At 40.3% G+C, this 25770-nt stretch overlaps 1 protein-coding gene and 1 non-coding gene across 6 annotated transcripts in view; both read right to left on the bottom strand.

Moving 5' to 3' along the window:
• Positions 1-25770, bottom strand: part of HSD17B3 (hydroxysteroid 17-beta dehydrogenase 3) — a 39116-nt gene that overhangs the window by 12285 nt on the left and 1061 nt on the right. For all 5 annotated transcript variants that reach the window (XM_039245695.1, XM_039245696.1, XM_039245697.1 and 2 more), the window contains exons 2-6: positions 23549-23595; positions 6563-6638; positions 4789-4896; positions 3478-3545; positions 2125-2160 (exon numbers count right to left, since the gene is read on the bottom strand). In XM_039245695.1, the coding sequence (XP_039101626.1) occupies positions 2125-2160; positions 3478-3545; positions 4789-4896; positions 6563-6638; positions 23549-23595 (335 nt within the window). The remainder of the gene's footprint in view (positions 1-2124; positions 2161-3477; positions 3546-4788; positions 4897-6562; positions 6639-23548; positions 23596-25770) is intronic.
• Positions 7595-7700, bottom strand: LOC120240849. Its single transcript, XR_005530740.1, has one exon. It is a non-coding gene; the product is annotated as a U6 spliceosomal RNA (small nuclear RNA).

Here is a 25770-nt window from a genome sequence, read left to right as displayed (position 1 = left end):
ATAGGTCAGGCTTTTAATCCCAACCCTGGGGGCCCCTAGATAATGTTTTCACTGCTCTGGGGCAGCAGTGGGGGTGATGTGGCAGTAGACTACCTCCTGAAAGACTGGGTTTTGAGGGAGGCGGGAAAAGCGAGAAGACTAAATCACGCCCTCACCTTGGCTCTCTCTCCCCACCTCCTAAAGGGCATATGGGAGCGCTGTTGGACAGCGCCAGCATTTCTTCAAAGCCTCCCTACTGAAATCACTAGACTTATTGGATGAATGATCCCAACAGAGAGATAACGGAATTTCTGGGTCTCTCTCTGTCTCAAAGCTCCCAATATTTAGTCTCTTACCCCACCTTCCCTTTGCCCTCAGACTCATTCCAGCACCACTGCACTTGATAGAGAACGCTACTATTTCCAGGTGGCTCCTTTGGGATAACTAAGTGGTGTTAGTCATACTTCCAACCAGTGTGGCCAACTGAGGCACGGCGGTCTCAGAAAGCTAATCTTCAATTTGTTTCCTTTGCTATTTAAGGAGGTTAGTGGATACCAATTTTTTTAATGTTTATTTTTGAAAGAGGCAGAGACAGAGTGTGAGCAGGGGAGAGGCAGAGAGAGGGAGACACAGAATCCAAAGCAGGCTCCAGGCTCTGAGCTGTCAGCAGAGCCCGATGTGGGGCTCTAACCCACGAGCCGTGAGATCATGAGCTGAGATGAAGTCATATGCTTAACCAACTGAGCCACCCAGGCGCCCCTAATATATTTTTTAAATGTTTTACAAATCAAGCATTTGTCTGCTAACGGACCCAGAGGGCTGTCAGATACATTTGGAGACGCTGTGACCAAATGGACCAAGACTGCAAGATCAACGTGTAAAATAACATGAAAGATTTTAGTGGTAAGGCTGCAGACAACAGTTGGACATCATAAACTTACAATTACATCAGTTGGGGTTTAAAAGAAAAACAACTGTTGACTGTTCAGCTTACAAAGAATGTCTGTACCAAGAAAAACTGAGCAGGAAACTATAAAACTTCTTACAGAAGAATGACCAATGGTGAAAATAGTTTTGTTTATTTTATGTTGATTTGCTCAGCACCCATCTCCCTCCTTATATTGATAGCAAGGCTGTTTTTCTTTTGGAAAGCAGCCCTTCTCTGCCAGGCTGTGCTATAAAGATGAGCCTGGACCCTGCTGTCCCTAACAGGGCTCCCACCACCATGAAACCAGGGATCATACTGATTCACTGCTGCAGTTCCCCTGGACCTTCCAGAGCAGTTGGAAGGACTGTGTATTGACAAGGTGCCCAGCTGTGGGGGTGACTATCAGCTGAAAGCCCAGGTTTCACTCACAAGCCATTAGGAGGGTCCTTCCCATTCAGAGGAAAGGGAAACACTGTGTTCACACAAAAGCATCATCTGTCCACTCATAAGCACCACATTTTCCCAAATCGTCTGCTCAGGGGCAGTGCCTTTTTCTTATTCATGCAAAGGCACAATATAGGAAAGCTTTGTGATAGTCATGCCTGTAAACCCTTACACAGTTGACTCTAGTCAAAGAAAATGAGTGTTGAATTGCACCTGACACACCCTTAGTCCAACATTCTTTCAGGAACAGATGAAGAATGTGAAGTTCAAGAGAGTTAAACCACATACCCAACACTGTCCAACTGAATAGTAGCTGAGACAGGATCAGAATACATATGAACCTGAATTTCAATTCAACAAATATTTAGTGAATGTCAAAAGTCAAAAAGTCCAAGCCAGGACTATTATCCTTTTTCCAAACCAAGTAAACTTTCCTCCACTAAAACAGACAAAAATTAGAGGAAGGGACCATTTTTTTTCAAGTTACTCTAGAATCCTGAGTAAATTCCAATGTTTGATATGTTCAAGCCTAATATATCTTGACATGTGACAAAACTGGATGAAAAATAAGATTCAGACACTATGGAGAAGTGTCATTATTTTCCTGATGAAAAGAGAATCAGACAATTTAAAAAAACACTACATGGCCTCTCAATCAAGTGCAGTTCAATTTCACAGAATTCTGCTTCTGCAGAAGAAAGCAATTCTTCTGAGTTGCCAGATCCCAACAGCAACTACATTATAAGCATTTATCACAGATATTGACTACATACCTTCACTACTGAGGTGATGTTACAGTGGATGAGACTCTGTAATAAATAATCACAACCATGAATTAGCTGGATGATTTGAGAAATTCTCTTGAGATACAGTCAGTACTAAAGAACCATAAAATGGGCAAAAGTATGTGTCTGAGCAGTGCTCCTCACTCACTCAGCCTGGAAATGAGGTTCCTGATTGATGGTCACCAAGTGTGCTCTAGAACTGGGGAGCATCTATCATCCACTATGATTCATAAAAATCGATCTTGAGTAAAAGCTAATTAAGAATTTCCTTCAAAAATTAGAGATTTTCCTTCAAAACACAGTTTTTCAAAGGAAGATGGTAAACTTCTGGCTGAAGGAAGACAGTTTAGCATATGTGGGTCTAGAAGACAACAGCAGAGAGAATAGAAAAGCAAATGGTAATACAAGGTAGAAGTTCTGGGCTACAGATGCCAGATAAAGAAACTACTAGAATCATATAAGACAGACAGAAAGGAAAAGAGGGACATACAGAAGCAAGCACAAATGCAGACATAAGTAGAGAATGAAAAGCAATAATGGAGCATGGTTAATAGAGAGACACAGACTTGTGCCAAAAATAGGGAGTTATATGGGTTAGATGTGTGGCTAAGAGGGGGATTTTGCAAGGATGTGCAGCAATGTCCAAGCAATCTGGCATTATTTGTCCATGCAGTAGTAGACTTGGGGCTTAAATAGGACCACAGACACACCATGACAGCCTGTCCAGAATGGATATAACTCCATGATTTTGAAAGTCAGGACGTGGAGAAGAGTCAGCAAATAGTGCCTTCAAGGACTGTTAAATGCGTAACAAATTCACTGATGCCCCGCAATGGCAGCCATGGGTCTGAGTCAAGCTTGCGGGACATACAACACTCTCAACCACAGAGTTTGTGTCACGGACTTTCCTGACATAGAAAGTTGAAAAAAATCTTACTACCTAGAAAGACAATGAAAACCAAAGAGCTGGCTTTCTCCCATTTATAACCACAGCTGTAAAGATGTTAGCCAACAAAACCCCCTGAAGATTATAAAGCGGAAAAAAACACAGAGCCCCAAGAGAATGGGACAGTGAGCAAGTCAATTTTGGTGTGCAGAGAAGAAGGGAGATGTCTATATCCTAGAGACGGCCATGAAAAGTGGTGTCCTTGCCTGTGTGGCAAGTACCAAGGTGAAAAGAAAGACAGAGCTACAGACATCCACCCGGAATACGGAATGTTGGCCTGACAGTCTCCCATGTACCTTGCCCAAGCCCTACTGACTACCCAGACAGGAAGCCAGTCCCCAGTGAGAGGAAACCATCCACAGAAAGAGACCCACCGGGACTTCATGGAGGCCTACCTGGATTTCATCTGGTGTATCAAGGAAGGGGCTCGGGAGAAGGTTTGGAAGCATTCCAACATTGTTGACTGACAGAGGCAAAAAAAAAAAAAAAAAAAAAAAAAGATGTCAGAGGAGCTGGTAGCAAATGTTTATTAAAAGCCTTAAAAATATTTATATTCAACCCCAGAAGTTTCTTCTCTTGGGAAGTTTCTGTGAGGAAACACCTACAGAAAAAATATTTATATACAAGGTTGTTCTTTGCAACAATTGTTGCAAAGGGGAAAACAATTGTCCAATAATTAGAAGTACATCAAATGGGCAGCCGTATGTTGGAATGCAATTCAGCCATTCAAAACTGTGGCTACTTAGAAGTTGAAAGACATGGGGAAACATTTGCGGTATATGATTTTTAAAATTGTTACAAGACAGTATGTAAATTTAATCCTAGTTTTGGAAATATGTGTGTATGTGTCTGGAAGGATATGCACCAGAATGTTATCTCGGGCTGTGGAGATTTTAACCAATTTATGCGCTCATGCATTCTTTCTGGTTTTTCTGCAATAATGTGGTTTACATTTTTATTAGTAAAAAATGTCATTATTTTTAAAATTCAGCAGGCAATTTAGAAATCAAATCTTCCTCTTGTGTATAATACAGACACTGTGCTCTGTATCAGGTTATAAAATATCTTGTCTATAAGTCACCACAGAAAAAATTGTATCTTGTTTTCTGAATAAGAAAGTCAATTCTCAAGTAAGCAAGCTCATTTGCTATTTCATGAATCAATCATAGCAATGTTTGTTTGCTAAACTAATTCTTTAGGCCAATGTTTGTTTGTTTTTGAGAGAAAGAGCACGTGCACAGGGGAGGGTCAGGGAGAGAGGGAGAGAGAGAATCCCAAGCAGGCTCCGAGCTGTCAGTGCAGAGCCCAATACAGGGCTCCATCCCATGAACGGTGAGATCATGACCAGAACAAAAATCAAAAGATGACACTTAACCAACTGAGCCATCCAGATGCCCCAAGGCCAATGCTTCTGAGATTCCCTCTTCCTGTCTAATGTCAGTATTAGGGGGGGGAAATCATTTTCATATTATAAAATATGGTTGAGTAGATTGAAATATCTTAGTTTCATACATTCCAAAGCTATACGTAAACGTGTTAATCCAATATGCTTCTTGAAAAATTGAGCTGTACTTTCTTGTTTAATGCTACAGCCTAAAAGACAGTCATGGGTTAAGTTCAAGTTTACCACAGAATAATCAAATGTCACTAAGATAATTATTTTACTGATGAATTATAATATACTTTGCATTTTGCAGTTTACTTACCTAAAACTCCAATTTCTAAGCCTTCAAGTTTTTCTCTAATATGCTCATAGATGTTGTCTTTGGTAAAATCTGCTTGTATGATCTTCACGCTACTCCCTGTGGTACACTCTGCATTAGAGACAACAGTCATTCTTTAATGAACAGAAGTCCAAATCCCTCCCTTGCTCATGGACTTCTTCAATGCTCATGGCACTACCTGAGCAGACCTTTAAGAGGATAAAACCATTATCCCAATTAGAAACAAGAAAAAGTTCCCAATAAATGCTGGAATGTGCTAAAAGATTTGTGAGTGATGGTTTCTGGGGTTTCTAAGAATTACTCTGATGACAAGTATATGCATTAAAATAAATTTAATGCAGTGGTTCTCAAAGTGGGGTCCACAGACGGTAGCATCAGTATCACTGGGAACTTGTTAGAAACACAAATTCTTGGGCTCCATCCTGCATGTACTCCCAGTGACCCTGCTCCACGCTCAAGGATGAGACCCCTGATCTCTAGGTCATAAGAGGATAGCAATATGTTGCCTCTGCTCAGTGTCAGGTCCCCTTGGCATAGACAGAGCAATCCAACACTTTAGTATTCATAAAGCATTTACACTTATAATATCTTATTTTAATTCCTCTACAACCTTGTAAAGTAGATATTACACCCATTGTTAAGAGGAGAAAACTAAGGCTCCAAGAAGCTAACCCACCCAAAGACACCCACACCCTGCTCTCTCCAAGTCCATGCTTGCTCTGCTATTCCATGCGGACTTGGCTTTGTGCAGGAGCTTTCAGAGGATACATATAAAAGCAACCATGAGAGTTCAGCAACATCTGCCTGTTCAGCCTTGGGGTTAAATCCATTATTTCTGGGACAAGTGATCTTGAGGTGTAGTTTGGCAGGTGGGGGATGCTTTCAGGCCCAAGACACCTCTTGCTTTTCAAGAGGACAATAAAAAAAATCACATCTTAGCATTATGAGAGAAACACTGAAGAAATGTTCTAGTCTTGGTCAAAGTTACTTTTGATATCCAGACAAAAGCAGAATTCATTAGCTGAAGGGCACTGAGTCTCCATGGAGTGATGCCCAGCCCCACACCTCCCACCATCCCACACTATCCCAAATCTCCCCCAGAGACACAAGGCCATCCTCTGACAGCCTGTCACAGTCTTCACAAGTCTTAATAATTGAAGACTCATTCTTTTGAGTTAAGGATTTTACAAATTACTAAATTAATCATTAATTATTAAAATAAAATATCCCAAAAGGGATATGATTATTAAGAACTAAGAACACTTTACAGCGGATCATAATAAACATTATAATGTAAATGCTGCCTCGTCGAGTTGCACAGTGTACAATTTTTTAAAATTCTGATAACCACCACTAAGGATTGTCCCTCACCTTCCTGCAAGGAGCAGGGCACAGATATAGGGAAATGAAGTCCCAAACATAGATTCTGCTTTTGAAGGAAGTAGCAGAAGCAATAGGCAGCTGGAACCTCTAGATGAGCAGAACTAATTCTAGAGATGAAGACACCCGACCAAAGGAGAGGGTGGATCTATGTGTGCATGTGTCTGTTCTTACTTCACCTAGCCCACAGAATCCTGAACTAGAGTCACTTATGCCCTGCTCTCAACTTTGTAAAGTCAGCTCCCGGCAGAAGGACCAGTGCACCAGGCTCCAGGAGCAGCCTTGGGAATGACAATGGAGCCTCTACAGCCAGGACAGAAGCAGACTTGGCTGCTGGGCTCCACAAACATCTCCCTTTTTTCATTGGGTCACTCACCGATCTCTGCAGCAATGGCCTGTAGCTTTTTCAGCGTCCGGCTGATAAGCACAACATTGAGTCCTTGTCTTGCTAGCTGGGAATGGGGGTAGGAAAACCGAAAAAGAGAGTGTTGATAAGCAGATAGGGAAGGCTTGTTTTAAAGGTGATTGAAGCATCGTCTACTTGGTCACAAGGTGATATGCTTGCTTCTCCTGGGTTTAAATGTGAAGAATGTGACAAAGGTTTCTTTGTCAGAAGAACAAACAGCTACACTGGGCCAAGCTATACGTGACATGATAATAGGAGTTTATTTTTATGGTTTATTATGTGCCAAGAACTATTCTAAAAGCTTTTTTATTTAAAAAAAAAAAAAAAAAAAAGGACCCTCTGAATGCCCTCTTATCAGAAATGTCTGGGGTCACATGTGTTTTGGAATTCAGAATTTGGAAGATTTTATGTTATAATTTACATAACAAGTCTAGGGCAGCACCCTTTGTTAAAAAACTGCATTTCTGCAGCAACTGTTGAGCTGATTCCTATTCACAAGGACATTTTTCTTGTGGTTCACTTCACTCGGGCAATCACTGCACTTGGGCATGGGCATGGCCTCAACCCTCTCTCCCTGTTCTCCGGCTCCCAGAAGGACAAAACGTAGAATAAGGAGCCAGAGGACAAACAGACGCTTCTCTGAGATCAGGAAGGAACCCCTCTTCAGAGTGGATATTGTCTCAACTCCGGGGCTGAGTGGCAGTGCGCAGAAGACGTCCGCATTGACGTGGCCCAGGGGACAGGCACACTTGGTATGCTGGGTGGTCCCAGGCAGCTCGCGACTTCTCACACCTAAAACTGCTACTGTGAGAAAAGCTAGACCTTTCCCTGAAGACAAAGGGAAAAACCAACATTTGTTTAAACCGAGACTGAAGACATTTGAGTCAGTGACAAAGGGGCTGGTTAATTGAAATCTTTCTCTATGGTTTTAAGTAAATTATTTATACTTTCATCTTTTTAATTGTGGTAAAATGCATAGAGCACAAAATTTATCATCTTAACAAATATATGGAATGTTTCATGAATTTGTGTGTCACCTTTGTGCAGGGCTGTACTAATCTTCTCTGTATCGTTCTAAATTTAGTATATGTCCTGCAGAAGTTAGTGCTGTGCCTTTATTTTAATAAGGAATTACAGATTATAGAAAACACATAAGAAGCTGAATTAAAGACTATAATATATAATCTCCAATAGCCAACAACTCCATCTTCAAACCAATGGTCTCAAAATCATCCAGGGAGATCACACACACACACACACACACACACACACACACACACCCCAATTCCCACCAAAACCATCCAAATAAAACTTTCTGGAGTTGAAGTGTCGGCATTTACATCGTTTTCTATTTTAATTTATTAAGTTATCTATGAAATACACAAATACAGTCTTATTGTAAAAGATGTCCCTGAAGTCCCTGCTCATCCCTTGGCTCCTGCTGAAGTTTGACCCTTGTACCTTTTTCTCTGTATCTACATGCGTATATAAATACATATGGAAATAAACATTCATTTCATGGGTTTTCTTTCCTTCCACACTTTATAAATGGCATTATAAAGCTTGTGTTTTTAACTTGATAATGTGTCTTATCTGTAAGTATCCTATCTATCACTCCAGTTTCATAGTGTCCTGTAGTTCACTTTTGGGTTAGCACTGAAGTTATTTTCAAGTTTTCCCATTACTATTATTGCCACAATGAACACTCTTCTATATAACTCTTCCTACATACAAGTGAATCAATTCCTAGAGTAGACAGGCAAGAAGAAGTGGAATTGTTGTATCAAAAGGTGCATGCTTCTAAAATTTTAACAGTCTTTCCAAAATGCCATCCCTTAACACTGTACCACCAAAAATACAACTATAGCTATTTCTTCACTCTGTCCAGTATTGTATAGTAGTAACCTTTTCAACTTATCCCAATCTGATGGTCAAGAAATTATATCCTTATATTGTTTTAATTTGCATTTTTCCAGTTATCAGTGGAGCTGAGCATTTTTTTTTTTTTGTATGTTTGTGTGAATTACCAGTGTGTACCCTCTGCCCATTCTTCTACTGGGTTGTCATTTCTTAATAATTTTTTAGGTGTTTTGTGGGGTTTTTTTAAAACATATTCTAAGTACTAATTATTTGCTTACTATAAATTTAGCAAGTATTTTCTCCTCTGTTTATGGCACATTTACCATACACTATATATTAATTTTCATGTTACATATTAATTTTCATGTTATCAAGTTTGTAAATATTTTCTATGGTTTTTTAAAAATTTCCTTTATAGGGCACCTGGGTGGCTCAGTCAGGGAGTGACCAACTTCAGCTCAGGTCATGATCTCGCAGTTCATGTGTTGGAGCCCCGTGTCAGGCTCTATGCTGACAGCTCAGAGCCTGGAGCCTGCTTCCAGTTCTGTGTCTCCTTCTTTCTCTACCTCTCCCCCATTTGTGCTCTGTCTCTCAATAATAAATAAATGTAAAATTTTTTTAAATTTCCTTTATGAACTTCCTTAACTCCAAGGATATATTTTCCTATAACCCTTTACACTATTTGTATCATTCCCCTTTGTTTATATTTGAGAATAATCTGAGCATGAAATAACCTAGCATTATTTTTTGCCAGATGGGTGGCAATTCTCTTGAAAACAGTTTTGTATATCTCCATTCTTTATATTTTTTTTAGAGAGAGAGAGAACGAGTGGGGGAGAGTGCAAAGGGAGAGAGAAATAGGTAGAGAGAATCTTAAGCAGGCTCCACAGTCAACACAAAGCTCAACTTGGGGCTCAATCCCATAACCCTGCAATTGTGACTTGAGCTAAAATCAAGAGTCAGACACTCAACCGACTGAGCCCCCTCCACACCCCTCCATTCTCTCTCGATTTAAAATGCCAACTTAGTCATATGCCAAATTCTTACATGTCTGTGGGTCTGTTTATGATCTACCTGCTCTGTTTCATCAGTTTATTAGTCAATTTCTGTGCCAGTGCCATTTCTGATTTAATCACAGTTGTATAATAGGCTTTGCTATTTGATGTGTGAAAGAGCAAGTTCCTAGCATTTATTCTTCTCTTTAAAAATGTTTTTATCTTCTTAGTTTAACTTTCCAAATAAATGATAAAATTGTCTAGTCAAGTACTATATTGAAATTAGATAAATTTAGGGTAAATAATATTTTTATATAGTATGATCTTTTCAGTAATCAGTTGTTTCATTCAGACATTTGGCATCCATTTATCCTGATCTCATATGCTCTTCTCAAAACTTTTAGAACTGTCCTCACATAAATCTTGGACATTTCTTGTTAGTTTGCATTAATTAAGTTAACATTAGCTCACATAACAGAGAACTCCAAAATTTCAGTGGCTTCACACAATGAAATTTCGTTTTTGTCTTATAAACTCCATTTCACATAGTCATTCAAGTCCCATGACTGAGAAAGTCTTTGCCATCTTCAACACTAGGTTTTAAAGACTGCCCTGGGTATGCAATCCAGTTGTGCAAGGATTAAGAGAAGACAGAGAAGATACATCCCCTCCTTTAACCACCTTGACCAAGAAGTGACACACACCATTTCTGCCTGATTTCATTGACCAAATTAGTCACACAGCCCCACTTTGAGGGAAAGGAGGCTGGGAAGCACCCTGGCTGGGCAGCCACTTCTGGCTCTACATCATGGAAAAAAAGAGTAAGGATGTGGAGGACATTTAACTGTTCCTGTCACCAGTATCTTACATTTATTTGTTGTCATCATGAATTCAATTATTGTAGAAAGCAGAGGAAACTCTAGGATGAAATACCTAGATTCAATTCTTGTTTCCACCACTTAAACCCATGCACATAAGTTACTCAGACCCAAGAGTTTCCTCATTGGCAAATCATGGACATCAATAGATATATTTCATTAAATTGTTCCGAGAATCAAGTGCATGATGCAGAGCCTGTCACATAGGAAAGCACCCAATAGTACCAGTTATTTTTCTATATATCCTACTTTGTTACTCTTTGTGATTGGGAACTCTGCCCAGCCACCTCGCTGAGTTCTTTTATTCATTGTAATAGTTTCTTCATTAGTGGTTGGCTTTTCATCATAGACAATAATATTATCTACAAAGTACAGTTTTGTCCCTTCCTCTCAATATCTGCATAGTTTTAGCTTCATTATCTGGCTAATATCTCCTGTGCTATGGTAAGCAAATATACTGTCTGTTCTCTACCATACTGAGAACACTTTTATTTTTTAAGTTTATTTACTTATTTTGAAAGAGAGAGAGGAGGGAGGGAGAGAGAGAGAGAGTGCACAGATGGGAGAGGAGCAGAGAGAAAGAGAGAGAGAGAATACCAAGCAGGCCCCATGTTCAGCATAGAGGCAAATTCAGGAATCAATATCACAAACATGAGATCATAACCTGAGCCCAAACAGTTGGATGCATAACTGACTGAGCCACCCAGGCACCTCTAATGTTTTTCTTTCTTTTTTTTTTTTTTTATTTTTTTTTAATGTTTTATTTACTTCTAGGAGAGAGAGAGAGATACAGCGTGAGCAGGGGAGGGTCAGAGAGAGAGGGAGTCACAGACTGAAACTGGCTCCAGGCTCCGAGTTGGCAGTCAGCACAGAGCCCGACGCGGGGCTCGAACCCACGAACCGCGAGATCATGACCCAAGCGAAAGTCGGACGCTCAACCGACTAAGCCACCCGGGCGCCCCATCCTCTAATGTTTTTCAATACAAAGCATGAGGTTTCCTGTTATTTCTGAAACTTATTTTTTATCAATTTAAGAACATCTTCATCTATTCCTTTTTGCCAAATTATTTTTAAAACAGCTGGATTCAGTTTGCTAATACTTAACTTGGATCCCAATTGTCTTGTTACCTTTGTCCCATTTTGCGATCAGAGTCATGCCAATCTGTCTACACAATTCCTGAAACTTGCCCCAGGATTTTCCCAATTTTAAAGCTGAAAGTCCCACATGCCAGGATCTGCCCCAGTCCCAGGCAAATCACGTTGGTTGGTCATCCTAGAAACATTTTGGGTTTTGGGTTTTGTTTTTTTTTTCTTATTCCTTGAAGATTTAGTAATATGTACTTACAAGTATATTCTGGGTGTTTTGTACATAGTCATAACCACCTTTTCCATCTCATTCATGACTTGAGCCAACTTTGATCATGTATGTTTCCATAGAAACTGTCTTTCATCTAAGTTTTCAGTTTATTGATCAAAAATAGTCTTTTCTACCTTTCTTTTCCTTCTTCCTCTACCTCTTTTAAAAATCTTTTTGCTGGTAGCTAGGTTCCTAACATTGTTGCTTCTCTTTTTTTCCTTTTTGAGGAAAAAAAGATTTGTTGCTTTTTCTATTTTTTTTAAAGAACTGATTTTGAACGAGCATTTCAGTTCATTCCTGTTGGCTCTGTCACCCCTTTTTGTTCTTCTCTTTATTAATTTCTTCCTTCTCTTTCTTTTGGATTTATTTTGTTCCCTTTCCAGAATTTCTTGAAAGCTAAGACTATTTACACTTTTCCTTAGTTTTTAATAGATGCATTTAAAGCCAAAAATCTTCACTGGTATAGCATTTCAACCATAATTCACAAAATGTCCATTTTTGTTTTTTGGAGCTACACTGAGGTATAATTCTTCAATATAGATGACAGGGTGGATATCGTTTTCTTTTTTATTTTTATTTTTTATGTTTGTTTATTTATTTTGAGAGAAAGAGCCCAAATGGGGGATGCGCAGAGAGAAGGAGAAACAGAATCCCAAGTAGGCTTTGCATCATCAGCACAGAGCCGGATGCAGGGCTTGAACACATGAACCACAAGATCATGACCTGAGCCGAGATCAAGAGTCTGATACTCAACCAACTGAGCCACCCAGGTGCCCCGGATATCATTTTCTAAGATTGGTTTTAATTTTATTGCATAGGAGTTGGTGAACATAATGGTATGTTTTTTGCTATTGGAACCTTATCACAATTTTCTTTCCAATAGGTATACTTTTATGAGTGTTCCATGTGTATCCTTAAGGAATGTGTATTTGCTCTTCACTGGTTAGGTTTTATAAATTTCTGTCTCTTAAATTTTTTTTAATGTTTTATTTATTTCTGAGAGAGAGAGAGAGACAGTGTGAGCAGGAGAGGGTCAGAGAAAGAGGGAGGTACAGGAACTAAAAGAGGCTCCAGGCTCTCAGCTAGCCGTCAGCACAGAGCCCGACACTGGACTCGAACCCACGAACTGTGAGATCATGACCCGAGCCTAAGTCAGATGCTTAACCAAATGAGCCACCCAGGCGCCCCTCCATCTCTTAAATTAAAAGTGAAGTTTACCAAATGGCTTACCAAGTACTGATTAAACCTGTATGAGAGGGTATTCAAATTCCTTATAATCTTAATTATTTGTATTTATGTAGTAAGATGTTGAATTAGAAGTTTCAACAAAAGCACAAAGACCCACTAGGGATCAGATCACAAAATGATTTCAGAGACCAAGGAAACAATTTACAAAATAATATCTAAGGCCTGATAATATGATTCTTGAGCCCATCTTCAGGGCACCCTTCACTCATAAAAAATATGTCAGGGTACAGAGGGCTTCGTGAAGAGGTTTTCTTTGGTTTTGTCCATTGCTGATTTATGATTCCCATTCCCTAGGGCAGGGGGAGGGAGGAGCCTCAAGTCAAGGGATGGGGTACCATCCCATCTTATTACAGGTTTTCTATGCATCACACTATCCAGTTTATCATCCCACTCCTTGTTTCTGCTGAATCAGTTAGTGGAGCATAGGCAATGCTGTGGTCATAAGTTACAGCAATTTAACATAACAAAGGATTATCTCTTCCTCATTATCCTTAAACTGTAGACCCATCTGACCAACACTCCTCAATCTAAAGGGCAAGAATCATGGCTTATCGATGCTCCAACATGCTCTGACGTTGGAGCTTTCTGGTGCCATGAACTAGGCCACCATTCACATTTGTTTGACTGTTTCTCCTGGATCAGATGTGGGAAAGAACAGATGTGGGATTAGATTCTATACAAAACGTCCACCCCAAAGCAAAGAGACCTCAGCAGAAACAGAGCCAGAGGAAGACTTCAAGGGCTGAGGAGGTCAGGTTGCAAGATGAGAGCATGTTCACCAGAGTCATGTGAGGGCTGCTCGCTGTGGATAACCCAGGAAATTGCCCCATAAGTCATGTGAATGTCAGTCACCAGACTCGGACCGCCAATCTCCCTCTTAGGACAAGACCGGGCATATCCTTCCTTCCCCTCTCTGCCCATATCTCCAAACTCCTGCTCCTCTCCCCTGGCAGATGCAGGCAACTCTGTTAGCAACCAGGGAAGAGAAACAGACCACAGCACGATGTCATGTCTCCAGAGTGTAGTCTCCAAAGCAAGTCCCAGCTTCAGGAAGAGAGATTTAATTTTTATTTCATGTTCAGTATTTTGATGATTGCAGGTGACTGGACACTGGGACTATGGAATTGAAACCTGTTTGCATCTGGAAGTGACCAGAGGGATCAGTGAAGTAACAGGACCAGAGGTAGAGAAAGAATCAGAGTGTGCTCGCATCGGCAGCACATATACTAAAATTCAAACGAGAAAGAACCAGAGCTATGGAACAGGCTCAAAGAGACAAAAACAGCGGTCATGAGTGTGCCCAGTGAGTCCTGCAAAGCCCGTTTATCTGAAAAACTAGTCACGCCATATATTTCTGTTTCTGAAAGAGTCTTGGAAATCTCCCATAGTGGTTGCAAATTCAACAAACACTTCTATTCTGAGTGGTTTCTACTTTCTACTTTCAATATTTCAAAGTTATATTGTCAGAAATAGAATAAGCTCAATATAAATCATATGAATCTTATCAATATGAACACTTTTATTATCTTTTTTAGAACTTTTCTTATGTTTTATTTATTTTTGAGAAAGAAAGAGACAGCGTGAGCAGGGAAGGGTCAGAGAGAGAGGGAGATACAGAATCTGAAGACAGGCTCCACGCTCTGAGCTAGCTGTCAGCACAGAGCCCGACACGGGCTCAAACTCACAAACCATGAGATCATGACCTGAGCTGAAGTTGGACACTTAATGACTGAGCCCCCCAGGTCCCCTTTTTATTATCTTGAATTACATTTTGCCTAATACTGATATTGCTCCCACTCCTTTCCTTTCTTTTTGCATTTTCATAGGATATGTTTTTCCATCCCTTTACTTTCAACCTTCCTGTATTTAACATTGGATTTTTTTTTAAAGCTCTTTCTGGGTTATCTCTTATTTATCAGGAAATATAACTAAGTCACATTTATTGTGATTACAAATATACTGCACCAACTGTGTCTATCTTGTTTTAGTTTTCTGTTCACAGTATTTCCTTTGTTAATGTTCTCACTCTGTAGTAGGCAAGACAGGATAGACAAAGTTACAGTAACAAAATATCCCCAAATCTCAGTGGTGTAATACAAGAGAGATTTATTTTTCCTTACACAGTGTCCTCTGCAGATAGCCCCACAGTCCAAGCCACGACCCCCCACCCCGCCCCACCCCATGCAACCACTCAGAAATCTGGATTTTTCCCCAGGACTCAAACTGACAAAGGCAAGCAAATGACCTAGGGTGCTCCACCGTCACTACACAGGGCCTCCCAGGCTTTGCCTGGCATTGAGCAATGAGAACTGAACTTGATGATTCTATAGTAAAGACAAATTCATACCTTTTTGGAAAATAAAAAACAAGAACACCCTTTCCCCCCCTCAAACTAAATACAGAAAGACTAGTTCTGTACTTGGATTGGTAAAAAATTTTCATAGATGCAAGATGTTCACAAAATAGTAAACATTTTATAAAAATACATATAAACAAAAGAATACAAATCAAACATAATAGCAAGATTGCATGTGGGAGGAAGAGACATGGGGGATGGGAATGAAAGAAAAGAAACTGACAGAGAGAAATGCAAATATGTGTCCACACAGAGACTTGAACATGAATGTTTACAACAACTTCATTTGTAATAGCTCCAAACTGAAAACAACCCAAATGTCCATCAACAGGTGAACAGATAATAAATAATGTTCATTTATTATTTTTGAGAGAGAGAGAGCATGAGTGGGGTAGGGGAGGAGAGGGTAGTGAGAGAAGGAGGGAGGGAAAGGGGTAGAGAGAGAGAGAGAGAGAGAGAGAGAAAGAGAAGAGAATCCCAAGCAGATTCCACACTATCAGCACAGAGCCCAACACAGAGCTCGAACTCACAAACTGTGACATCATGACTTGAGCTGAAACCAAGAGTCAGATGCTTAACTAACTAGGCCACACAGGGGCCCCTATGCTAAAGTATGTTAAAGTAAATTTACATTCACTTTAACCTGTGATCTTCGGCCAAAAAGTATGATCACAAGTCCTACCCCTGGCCTAGAATCTGTATAGTGAGAGGTCACTTTATAAAAAGATAATCAATCAAGATCCAGACATATAAAAAAGATATTGAAGGTGATTCTGTACATCTAGCGTTCACTTTAAATAGTCAATATCCTGGTACATTTAAACATGATGTACAAAAAAAAGTATATTTACGGATGGTTTGTCTGGAATACAGCTACTATTTAAAAGGAAAAGCCACAGAAAATCTCTCAAAGACTTTGATGTCAATTTTGACTGACTCTAGGTAAAGCTCCATTCTGGCCAGGCTGAGCAAAGGAGAGGACTGTGAAAATAAGGTTCTCTAAAACAAAACATCGTCAGCTGTGCATGTCTCATGCTTTCCTATAACAATAAAAAATCCGCCAGAGAAAAAGCAAGCCAAGAAGGTAACCCCTAAGATTAACTATGGGCTCTGGATGGTAATGGAGAGTTAGGGTGGGTTCATCCATTGTAACAAGGTCCCACGCTGGTAGGATGTGTCAATAGTGTGGTGGCTGTGCAAGTTTGGGAGTAGGAGATATATAGGAACTCTCCATACCTTCCACTAAATTTTGTGGTCAACCTTAAACTGTTCTAAAAAAATAAGTCTACTTAAAATTTTTAAAAGAAATGAAAAATAAAAAGATTGAAAAATAAAAAACCAAGGACTCTTCCATTTCAAGACTGACCCTGCCAGGAAACAACAGATTTTGGCAAGGAAGTAGTGAAAGGGGAACCCTCTTAACCTGTTGGTGGGAATGCAAACTGAGACAGCCTCTCTGATAAACAGTATGAAGGTTCCTCAAAAAAGTCAAAATAGAACTACCCTAAGATCCAGCAATTGCACTACTAGGTATTTACCCAAAGGATACAAAAACACAGATTCACAGAGATACATGCACCCCAATGTTTACAGCAGCACTACCAACAATAGCCAAACTATGGAAAGAGCCCAAATGTCCATTAACTGACGAATGGATAAAGAAGATGCATATATATAAATATATACAATGGGAGCTGCACTGGACCCGCTGGACGACAGTCACAGCGAGGAAATGGCAGTGTTTGCAAAGCTCCTGCCATGAGAAGCAAAACTGGTATCTCCTTCTGTGACTACTGGCTCATACTGGAAATGAGCCTGCTGGTATTGACCAGGCCTCACAATATTCCAAATCAGACCGATATTCCCTACACACATACCTTATAAGGAAAAGCATATTCCTGCCTCTTTGAATGAGATTTTAGATGAAAGCACTGTGGATGATTGTCAAAAGGCTCCTCCTATGGGCCTTGTAGATCCAAGACTTAGATAATAAAGGGGATTAAGAACACAAGAACCTGGCCCTGAGACAAAGAGCCTAATTTAGAGTTAAGGAACAGATAAGGGCAGAACTTAATACTTAACACCTTTTCTAATTGGTGATGTATAGCAGTCCCTTCCCTAAGGCCTCCTTTCCACAAACACTCTTCCTTACACTGGCGGCTGGGATGAGGATAGATAAGAGTAGCTAAAACATAACCCAAAAACAAAGGCCGACACATTTAGGGACTCCATGGTGTTTACACCTTCAGCATCAAGTCAAAAAAGTTTCCACAAACAACTTATTAACCAGCTCAAAAACATTCATCCTCTTGAGAGCCAGACAAAATGACTCCTAGCCTATGTCCTAATCTTAGCATTATTAACTTAGAACAAATATGTATGTTTTCCTGTTTTTCACTAAGAATATTCTGTTATTTCCTTAGGTTGTAAGATTTACTCAACCTCACTATGATTGGGGTAATTCTGCAAGAATACTTCCGAAAAAACCTGTTTTTGTACACTTTTCAAAGCATTTTATCACAAAGAGCTTTCCATTTTAAAAATTCCTTTTTCTGATGCCATGTTATCGTTTTACCTATAAATAAAGACACCCAAACTGACAGTGCAGAGATGCCTGCCCGGTGATCAGAAAGAATCTCGGGGCTCTCTGTCTCTCACCAACACCGTCCATCCTTCAGGGACCCCTGGACTGGCTGGAGCGGGTCTCCAGCACTCAGCCACCAAAAAAAGAATAAAATCTTACCATTTGCAATGATGTAGATGGAACTAGAGTGTATTATGCTCAGCAAAATAGGTCAGTCAGAGAAAGACAAATATCATATGACTTCACTCATATGTGGAATTTAGGAAACAAAACAGGTGAACATATGGGAAGGGGAGGAGGAAAGAGGGGGAAGCAACCCATAAGAGAGTCTTAAATACAGAGAACAAACTGAGGGTTGATGGAGGGAGGTGGGTGGGGGATGAGCTAAATGGGTGATGGGCATTAAGGAGGGCACTTGTTAACAATGAGCACTGGGTGTTACATGTAAGTGATGAACTCCTGAAGCCAATATTACACTGTATGTTAACTGACTGAAATTTGAATAAAAATTTGGGAGAAAAAAGAGAGAGAAGATTTGAAAGTGCTCAGAAAGAAAGAAAGGAAGAAGAAACAAAGAGAAAGAAAGAAAGAGAGAGAGAGAGAGAGAAAGATTGGCCTTGTCAGTGATATCCTAGAGGTTTCTCTCTCCCTGTGGAAAACACCACCCCCGCATACATACACACACACACACACACACACACACACACACACACATTTTCTCTCTCTCTCTCTCTCTCTCTCTCCTCCAACCCTCATTTTGAGCCTTGGAATCCATCAGAATTGTGGCCAAAGAATTAAGCGCCTTTGTCTCACAATTCACTTCACCAGCCTCCTGAAGAGAAGATTGTCCATTAAATGGAAAACAATTTGCATTTTCAGCACAAAGGATGCTTGCTTCCTGGTGGGCTTCCAGCCTTTTCCGAATTGTGCCATTTCTCTCAAGAGCCACAGACATATTAAAGGTTCTATGTGAAGTGGTCTGGGCCAGGATGGGGGGAGGCACGGAAAACACTTACTTGTCTGGGACAGCATCGTTCCTTTTGTCCTCTTGAGCAGGGCTCAATTTTATTTCCAGAATGTCCAGGCTGACAGACTCCATATGAGGGTTTTGCCTCTTTTCCTTCAGGGAGTTAAGCCACAGAAGCCCTCCCTTTCCCAGAATGCACTGTGCCACTGTCCTAAAGAAGAAGGGCTGCTGCTGAAAAGAATGTGCTGTTTCCTTCTTTATTTTAGGGCCTGCCTGAGGGAAGGTACTTGTTGCTGCTAATCTGAAACAGGTGGTAGGAATGCCAGAGAAAACAGGCTTCCTCTGTGTGGCAATGAGTAAAAGAAATTCAGGTGCTTAAGGAGCAAAACTGGTGTGAAGAGAAAGTGAAGCAATGGCCTCAGAGACAAGGAAGAGGGGACCCCTCTCCTACCTCCCTCCTCCCCCTGCCCATCCCTCAACACAATTGTCTACCACCTTCTTCCAGTACTGCTGGAAATTCCTTTAGCAGTGGGCAAAGCGTCTCTTGCCACACTAAATATAAATACAGATTAGGTTAAAATACAATATAAAATAGGAAAATGGAGAAGTACTTTTCCCTACCATGATATGCAGTTAAATTATGCAACCTGGACATAATACATAAAATAAACATAAAAAGACTCCAAAAGATAGGGAGAAGATCACGTAGGGGCCTCAAGACCCAAGAAGTAGCACAGTGGTGAGTTCCTGGGTTTTCTTTTTGCCTCACATATCCCAAACTTATTGGTGGAAAAATTGGCAATTCAGAAACGCCACAGGGGCAGACCTAAAAAGTCCCCAAAAAAGCCTGCTCTCTCTAACCAAAGGACCAGAAAAGACACAGCTTAGTAAGGCTGAAAACTTTAAAAAGAACTGCTTTACTGTAGGCAAACAGCTTTAAAAAAAAAATTTTGTAGTCCCACCCCACCCCCACTCCCACCCACAAAGGCTGAGTTGGGAGCTGAGACTTCCACCCTGGTGAGACTGCCGGACTGAGGGCCCCCCTCCCCCGGCCAGCCTGGCATCAGAGAAGGCTGAGTAGGGCGGCAGGACACTCATCGCCGCCACCCGTTCCCATGCCAACAGACCTGAACTTATACTTCCCACCTGGCAGGGCCAAGACCTCCCATCTCTTCTCACCTCTCCCTTCCCCCCAAGGATAGTAAGAGAGGAAGCCTGGCAGAGAGTCAGGGTTTTCATTACCACCCCCACCTCCCCTAATTACCATTGGCAGCCTCTTGGGGAACAGGAAGGAGGCATTCTTGCCTCTCCCACCCAGAGTGGCCTAGTGGGGAGGCAGCACTCCCACCCCCACCCAGCAGTAGAAGGAGGTAGCACCCCTCCCCAACAATGGAGGAGGCCGAGTGCCAATCCTGCGGGGCTTCTACCTTGCCTGGCCTACAGGTTGACACCCCTCCTCCCCCTGCTGAAGCAGTGTTGGTACAGACCCAAAACAGATTTCAATAAGATTCAGAGTCTCATAACAAAATACCAAAAATGTCCACAATTCAAAAGTCAGTCATCATACCAAGAACCAGGAAGGTCTCAATTTGATGAGATGAAAACAATCAACAGATGCTCACATCATGATGACACTGACATTAGAATTCTCTGACTAGGATTTTAAAGCAGCCATCGTAAGGATGCTTTGACAAGCAATTACAAACACTTTTAAAACAAATGAGAAGAGAGAAAGTTTTGGTAAAGGAATAGAAGATAAAGAAGAGCCAAATGGAAATTTAAGGGCTGAAAAATAAAATAAATGAAATTAAGAATTTGATAGGTGGGCTCAGTAGCTGAATGGAGGGAACCAAGAAAAGAATCATGAACTTAAAGATAAAACAATAGAAATTACCCACTCTAAGCAACAGAGAAAGAAATACAGTGAAGAAAATGAACAGCATCTCAGAAATCCATTGGACTATAAGAATCTAACATCCAAGCAATCGAAGTCCCATAAAAAGAGAAGAGGGCCGGGCAGGAAAAAAATATTCAAAGAAATAATGAATGAATTCAAGAGGCTGAGTGAACCTCAAGCAAGATAAATGCAAAGAAATCTTGGGATGAGCACTGGGTGTTGTGTGGAAACCAAGTTGACCAAATTATATTAGAAAGAGAGAGAGAGAGAGAAAGGAAGGAAGGAAGGAAGAAAAAAGGAAGGAAGAAATCCACTCCAAGAAACATCATAACTAAACTTCTGAAAACTAAAGACAAGGGAAAAAATCTTGAGAGCACTGAGAGAGAAACACCTTATTTATGGGGGAAAAAACAATTCAAATTACATTCAGACTCACCGGAAACCAGATAAGCAAGAAAGAAGTGGCACAACATTTCTCGAGTGCTTAAAGCAAAGGACTATCAATCCTAAATCCTCTACTCAGGAATGAAGGGGAAATCAAGACATTCTCTGATAAAGGAAAACAGAGAGACCTACCCTAAAATAATAGCTAAAGGTAGTTCTCTAAACAGAAAGGAAATGACCAAAGAAAGAATCTTGGAACACCAAGGGGAATGAAAGAACAGTAAAAAGAGTAAAAGTATTGCTAAGTACAATCCAGTTTTCTTCTCAAAAAAGAAAGAAAAGGAAAGGAAAAAGTAATATATGGGAAAGGAGGACCAGTTTAAACATACAATAATAATAATGGCTAACCCTGGAGAACTTACTCTTGGTAAAGTATTTTGCCCACCTCATCCCATTAAACCTTTACAGAACCTCCAGTGAGATTACCATCACCTGCAGTTTAATGATGTGGAAATTCTGCAGGAAGCATACAAAGCAGCATTTGAACACACAGATGTCTTGGGCTCTTAACCCTTCTGGTCAATCTGCAGCATCTCAGACTCTGAACTGCTTTCCTTGTCAAAGAATTTTAGCAGGAAGACACGAACAGGCTCTCTGGAAGGCAAAAAGACTGAATGAAGGAGAAGCAGGGAGCCCAGAAAATTGTTTAACACAGCCTTAGAAAAAAGAAAAGAAAACAAACAAAGAAAAAGATTCTACAAGAAAGAGCAAAGCAAGAATTAGTCTGGAACAGAAACAATTGAGAACTTTGGAGGTATCTTTTGTGCTGGTAAAGACACAAAACCCAGAAAGTATGGGCAGCTCGTCCAAAATCTTCAGACAGTTAGTGCCACAGTGAGGACAGGAACCCACAGCTCCTCACCCCCAGGCCATTGCTTTTGGAAACAGTAAAGAAACAAATGGCTAAGGAGTTTTCACATGGTCTGCTTTAAGTAGAAAGAAAAGTGTCTGAGTCTTGAGACATTAGGTCAGCATGAATTTGAGGAAAGAACCTGGATTGCAAGGCAATTTAGAAAACTGAGAGGTAAGGCCATGGATATTTTGGATGAGGGATTAGGACCTTTCCAGAAACCTGGTCTAAAGTAGGCAATAGTTACATAAAAGGTGATATAGTTCTAATGCAAATAACTAGAAAAGCTTCCCTTCTGAATTTTGGTTAAGGAAGACACAAGGCTTTGGAAAGTGGCTGCTGATCCATCTCCTCAACCTACACATTCAAATATGACCACCCATCTACTGAGTGCTGGGCACTACCGGTCATCAGAAAGTTGCTATGTCTGTATTAGGATAAGAACAAAGAGCCTTTTAGGCTCAAAAAAACAGAGTTGAAGCAGAATGTCAGTACCAAAGAGATGATCATCGGAAGATAGAGGACAGACATGAAAGAGTGCTAGAAGTTTTCTCAACTGGCATGGTTTAGGTTTGTTAAGTGCCTCCGATGCTCATTGCACTGTCCATTTCACACAGGGTGGTTTGGCGTCTATCATGACACAGGCCTTTGGGGACCAGAAGATGCATGCGTACTGCACTGTTGTTGAATGTAGCTTTTGTAAGTGAAGTGATTTTTGTTATATTTTTAAGGCGTTACTGATTTTTTCATTCTCATAATTTCAATAATTCTTTGTTTCTTCTATTGTATTTTACATGGTTCTAGAGGTCGGTGTAATAGTCATGATGAAGAAATAAAATAATAGGAATTCCAGAAAACAATATTTCATTAATGAAAATGTGGAATTTATAAGAATAATAATCATAACAACGATGACAACATATGCTATAAGTATGTTTTTAAAAAGTATGACTACCCACATATCTATCTATCTGCAGATAAACAAGAAGCCTGGAAGGTAATACTCAGAGACACTAATCATATTCCAGTGACTATCAGCCCTATCAGACCCTCTCTTTATATAATATTTTATAATGCCCACTAATCTTCTGGAAATTAAGGTTATAGATAATATGTCCTGCCTACACAAATAATTTTTTAAAAATCAATATATGCCCTAGCTACAACATAAGGATAAGTAAAAGGAAAGCACCTCATAGTTTTAATTGTATTAAGGTATATAAATTCTTATGGTACAATTACACTAGAAAATAACAATGCCCCCAACAACTCCTACAACAACTCCTAAGAGGTGACACTGGTACATCTGAATATCGTTATGTTTTCTAAAAATGTATCCAGGGGGTGAGATTGTGATTTTTAAATTTTCCTTTTTATTGAAAATATTTTCCTTCATAAATGAATATCTATTGCTTTTACAACCAGAGAACTAAAGTTTGGGGCGGGAGCATCACCTGATCACGGGATGTTCAACACAAGGGACACAAGGGAAGGGGAAATTCCCCAGGAACACAACTTACCTCAAAGGAATAAGCTTTCCCAATCCCATCTCCTGCTCCAGTGATCACTGCAAAAAGAAGAAATGGTTTTAAAGGACAGAATTAAAATGCTCTCTCTCACCGGCTACTTTTTTTTTTTTTTTTTTTTTTTTTTTTTTTTGCAGGCTTACTGCCTAGGACACAGTATTTCAAACAGCGCCCTTTTTCTGTCCAGCACTACTCAACTCAACTCTGGGACTTCCAGCCCTGACTCCTCTCACTAAACGTTCAAAATGAAACTTTTGTTTTTCTTGGAGAGGTTGGTGAAGCTGTGGAAGACACCCTTCAAAACGAAACAAAGAACCTCAGCCAGGGAACATTTCACTCAGACCCCAAACAGTTTTCCCTATTATCTCTCTACCCACACACCCAACTATCACTGTAAGGACATTTCAAGGTTCTTCCTAAAAGTTGAGTTCTTCCCTCTTCCCATCGCCCCCCCCCTCCCCCGCCAGGAGAACAGCGTTCAAAGCTCCTGTGAGATAAGGAACTTAACAAAGAGAAAAACACAGAAATGCAAGAAGGGGATGCAATGACATAAAGGCACCTGAAGAATCCATAGTCAGTGTACCTATCGACTAACATATAACAATCAGATGGACCTTCTAGTCCTTTTATGTCTAACATTACACTTATTTCATGACTAAGCTCTGGGGCAAACCTCACTCATGTGCATGTCACAATTTCAAACTGTTCAGTGTTTACAGATCTGCAATTTACCTTGACACAACAATCGAAGGGTATGCTTTCCAAAAGTGTGAAGGAAGATACATTTAGCTTATTGGAAAGAAAAGATACAGTTAGCTAAACTGTACAAGCTTCCAGAAACACATAGGCAGAGCATGCTCATTTTCATAACTACAAATGGTTTTATCTGCTCACTTGGGTACTTTAAGGTGAATCCATGCATATTACCTGCTCTTCTTGGGACAGGTGCCATGCTCAGGATTATCTTCTGCCTCACCTTCACCCCCGACCATTATGGGAAACTTCAAAGTCACCCAATACATAGTTAAGATAATAACATCAATAAATGGCTGGTCTCTAGTGAGGGCTTACTTTCTGCCATGCACTGTTGCAAGTGTTTTAGATGCATCATCTCATTTAATATTCAAAACAAACTCATAATGCAAGGACCAATGTTTTCCTTAGTTTAGAGAGGAGAAAGCTGAGAGAGAGAAAATAACTCAGTCAAGGTCACCTTGCTAAAAATGATGACAACAGGGTTTGAAACCTGCCTCTCTGAATTTGGGGCCACAAATCTATAAAGATACACCAGCGACATAATTTTCTAATCACCCACAGAGTTTTGAAAAGTTGAAAATTTTGGTCTTTAGTCATGGATTTTCTTCTTGCTCCCCTTCTTGCTCTTGCTCTATCTTCTCTCCCAGATACCTGCCTATGCCCAAAGACATTTCACTTTTGCTAGTGATAACTCTATTCAATATTGACTCAAAGGACAGATTAAGATTATGGGGTTTTTTTAAAGTTTATTTATTTATTTTGAGAGAGACAGAGAGAGCACTAGCAGTGAAGAGACAGAGAGGGTCAGAGAGAGAAGAGACAGAGAGGGAGAATCCTAAGCAGGCTTCACAGGGTCAGTGAGCAGAGCCTGATGTGGGGCTCAAACTCACAAAACCGTGAGATCATGACCTGAGGGACGCATAACCAGCTGAGCCACCCAGGTGCCCCAAGATTATGTTTTTTTATGTGAAACAACAAATACTCTGGTCTCTGATCCCATGTGACTCCTTTTGGAGTATGTATTCTCAGAAGGGCTTTGCTCTCCACTGATGGGCAGCCACTGTGTGGAGTTATAAGCACCACCCTACCCCCATCCACCCGCCAAGCGCGTGGGCATTGGGATCTGTGTGGAGCAGGACGTTTTGATCCAGCACACTTAAGTTCAAGCTATTTAGCAAGTTCTCTGGAAATAGCATACTGCCCCAAGAGTGAAGGAGTGTTCACCAACACACACACACACACACACACACACACACACACACACACACACTTCAAATATAACATGCAATAGTTAAAAACCTATTTTTCATTCCAAACAATTTTCATATGGTAATTTTTTTATTTCTGTTGCTTAGGTTGTATGGTTGCCAGCTTCAACAAATAAAGATACAGCATGCTCAGCTAAATTTAAATTTCAGGTAAACAAAAAGTAATTTTTTAGTATAAGTATGTCCCACATA

The sequence above is a fragment of the Hyaena hyaena genome, unplaced genomic scaffold, assembly GCF_003009895.1.
Source record: "Hyaena hyaena isolate Hyena2069 unplaced genomic scaffold, ASM300989v1 scaffold_269, whole genome shotgun sequence".
NCBI classification, from domain to species: Eukaryota; Metazoa; Chordata; class Mammalia; order Carnivora; family Hyaenidae; genus Hyaena; species Hyaena hyaena.
Note: the sequence above shows the minus strand (reverse complement) of the source record. Positions and strands in the feature narration are given on the sequence as shown.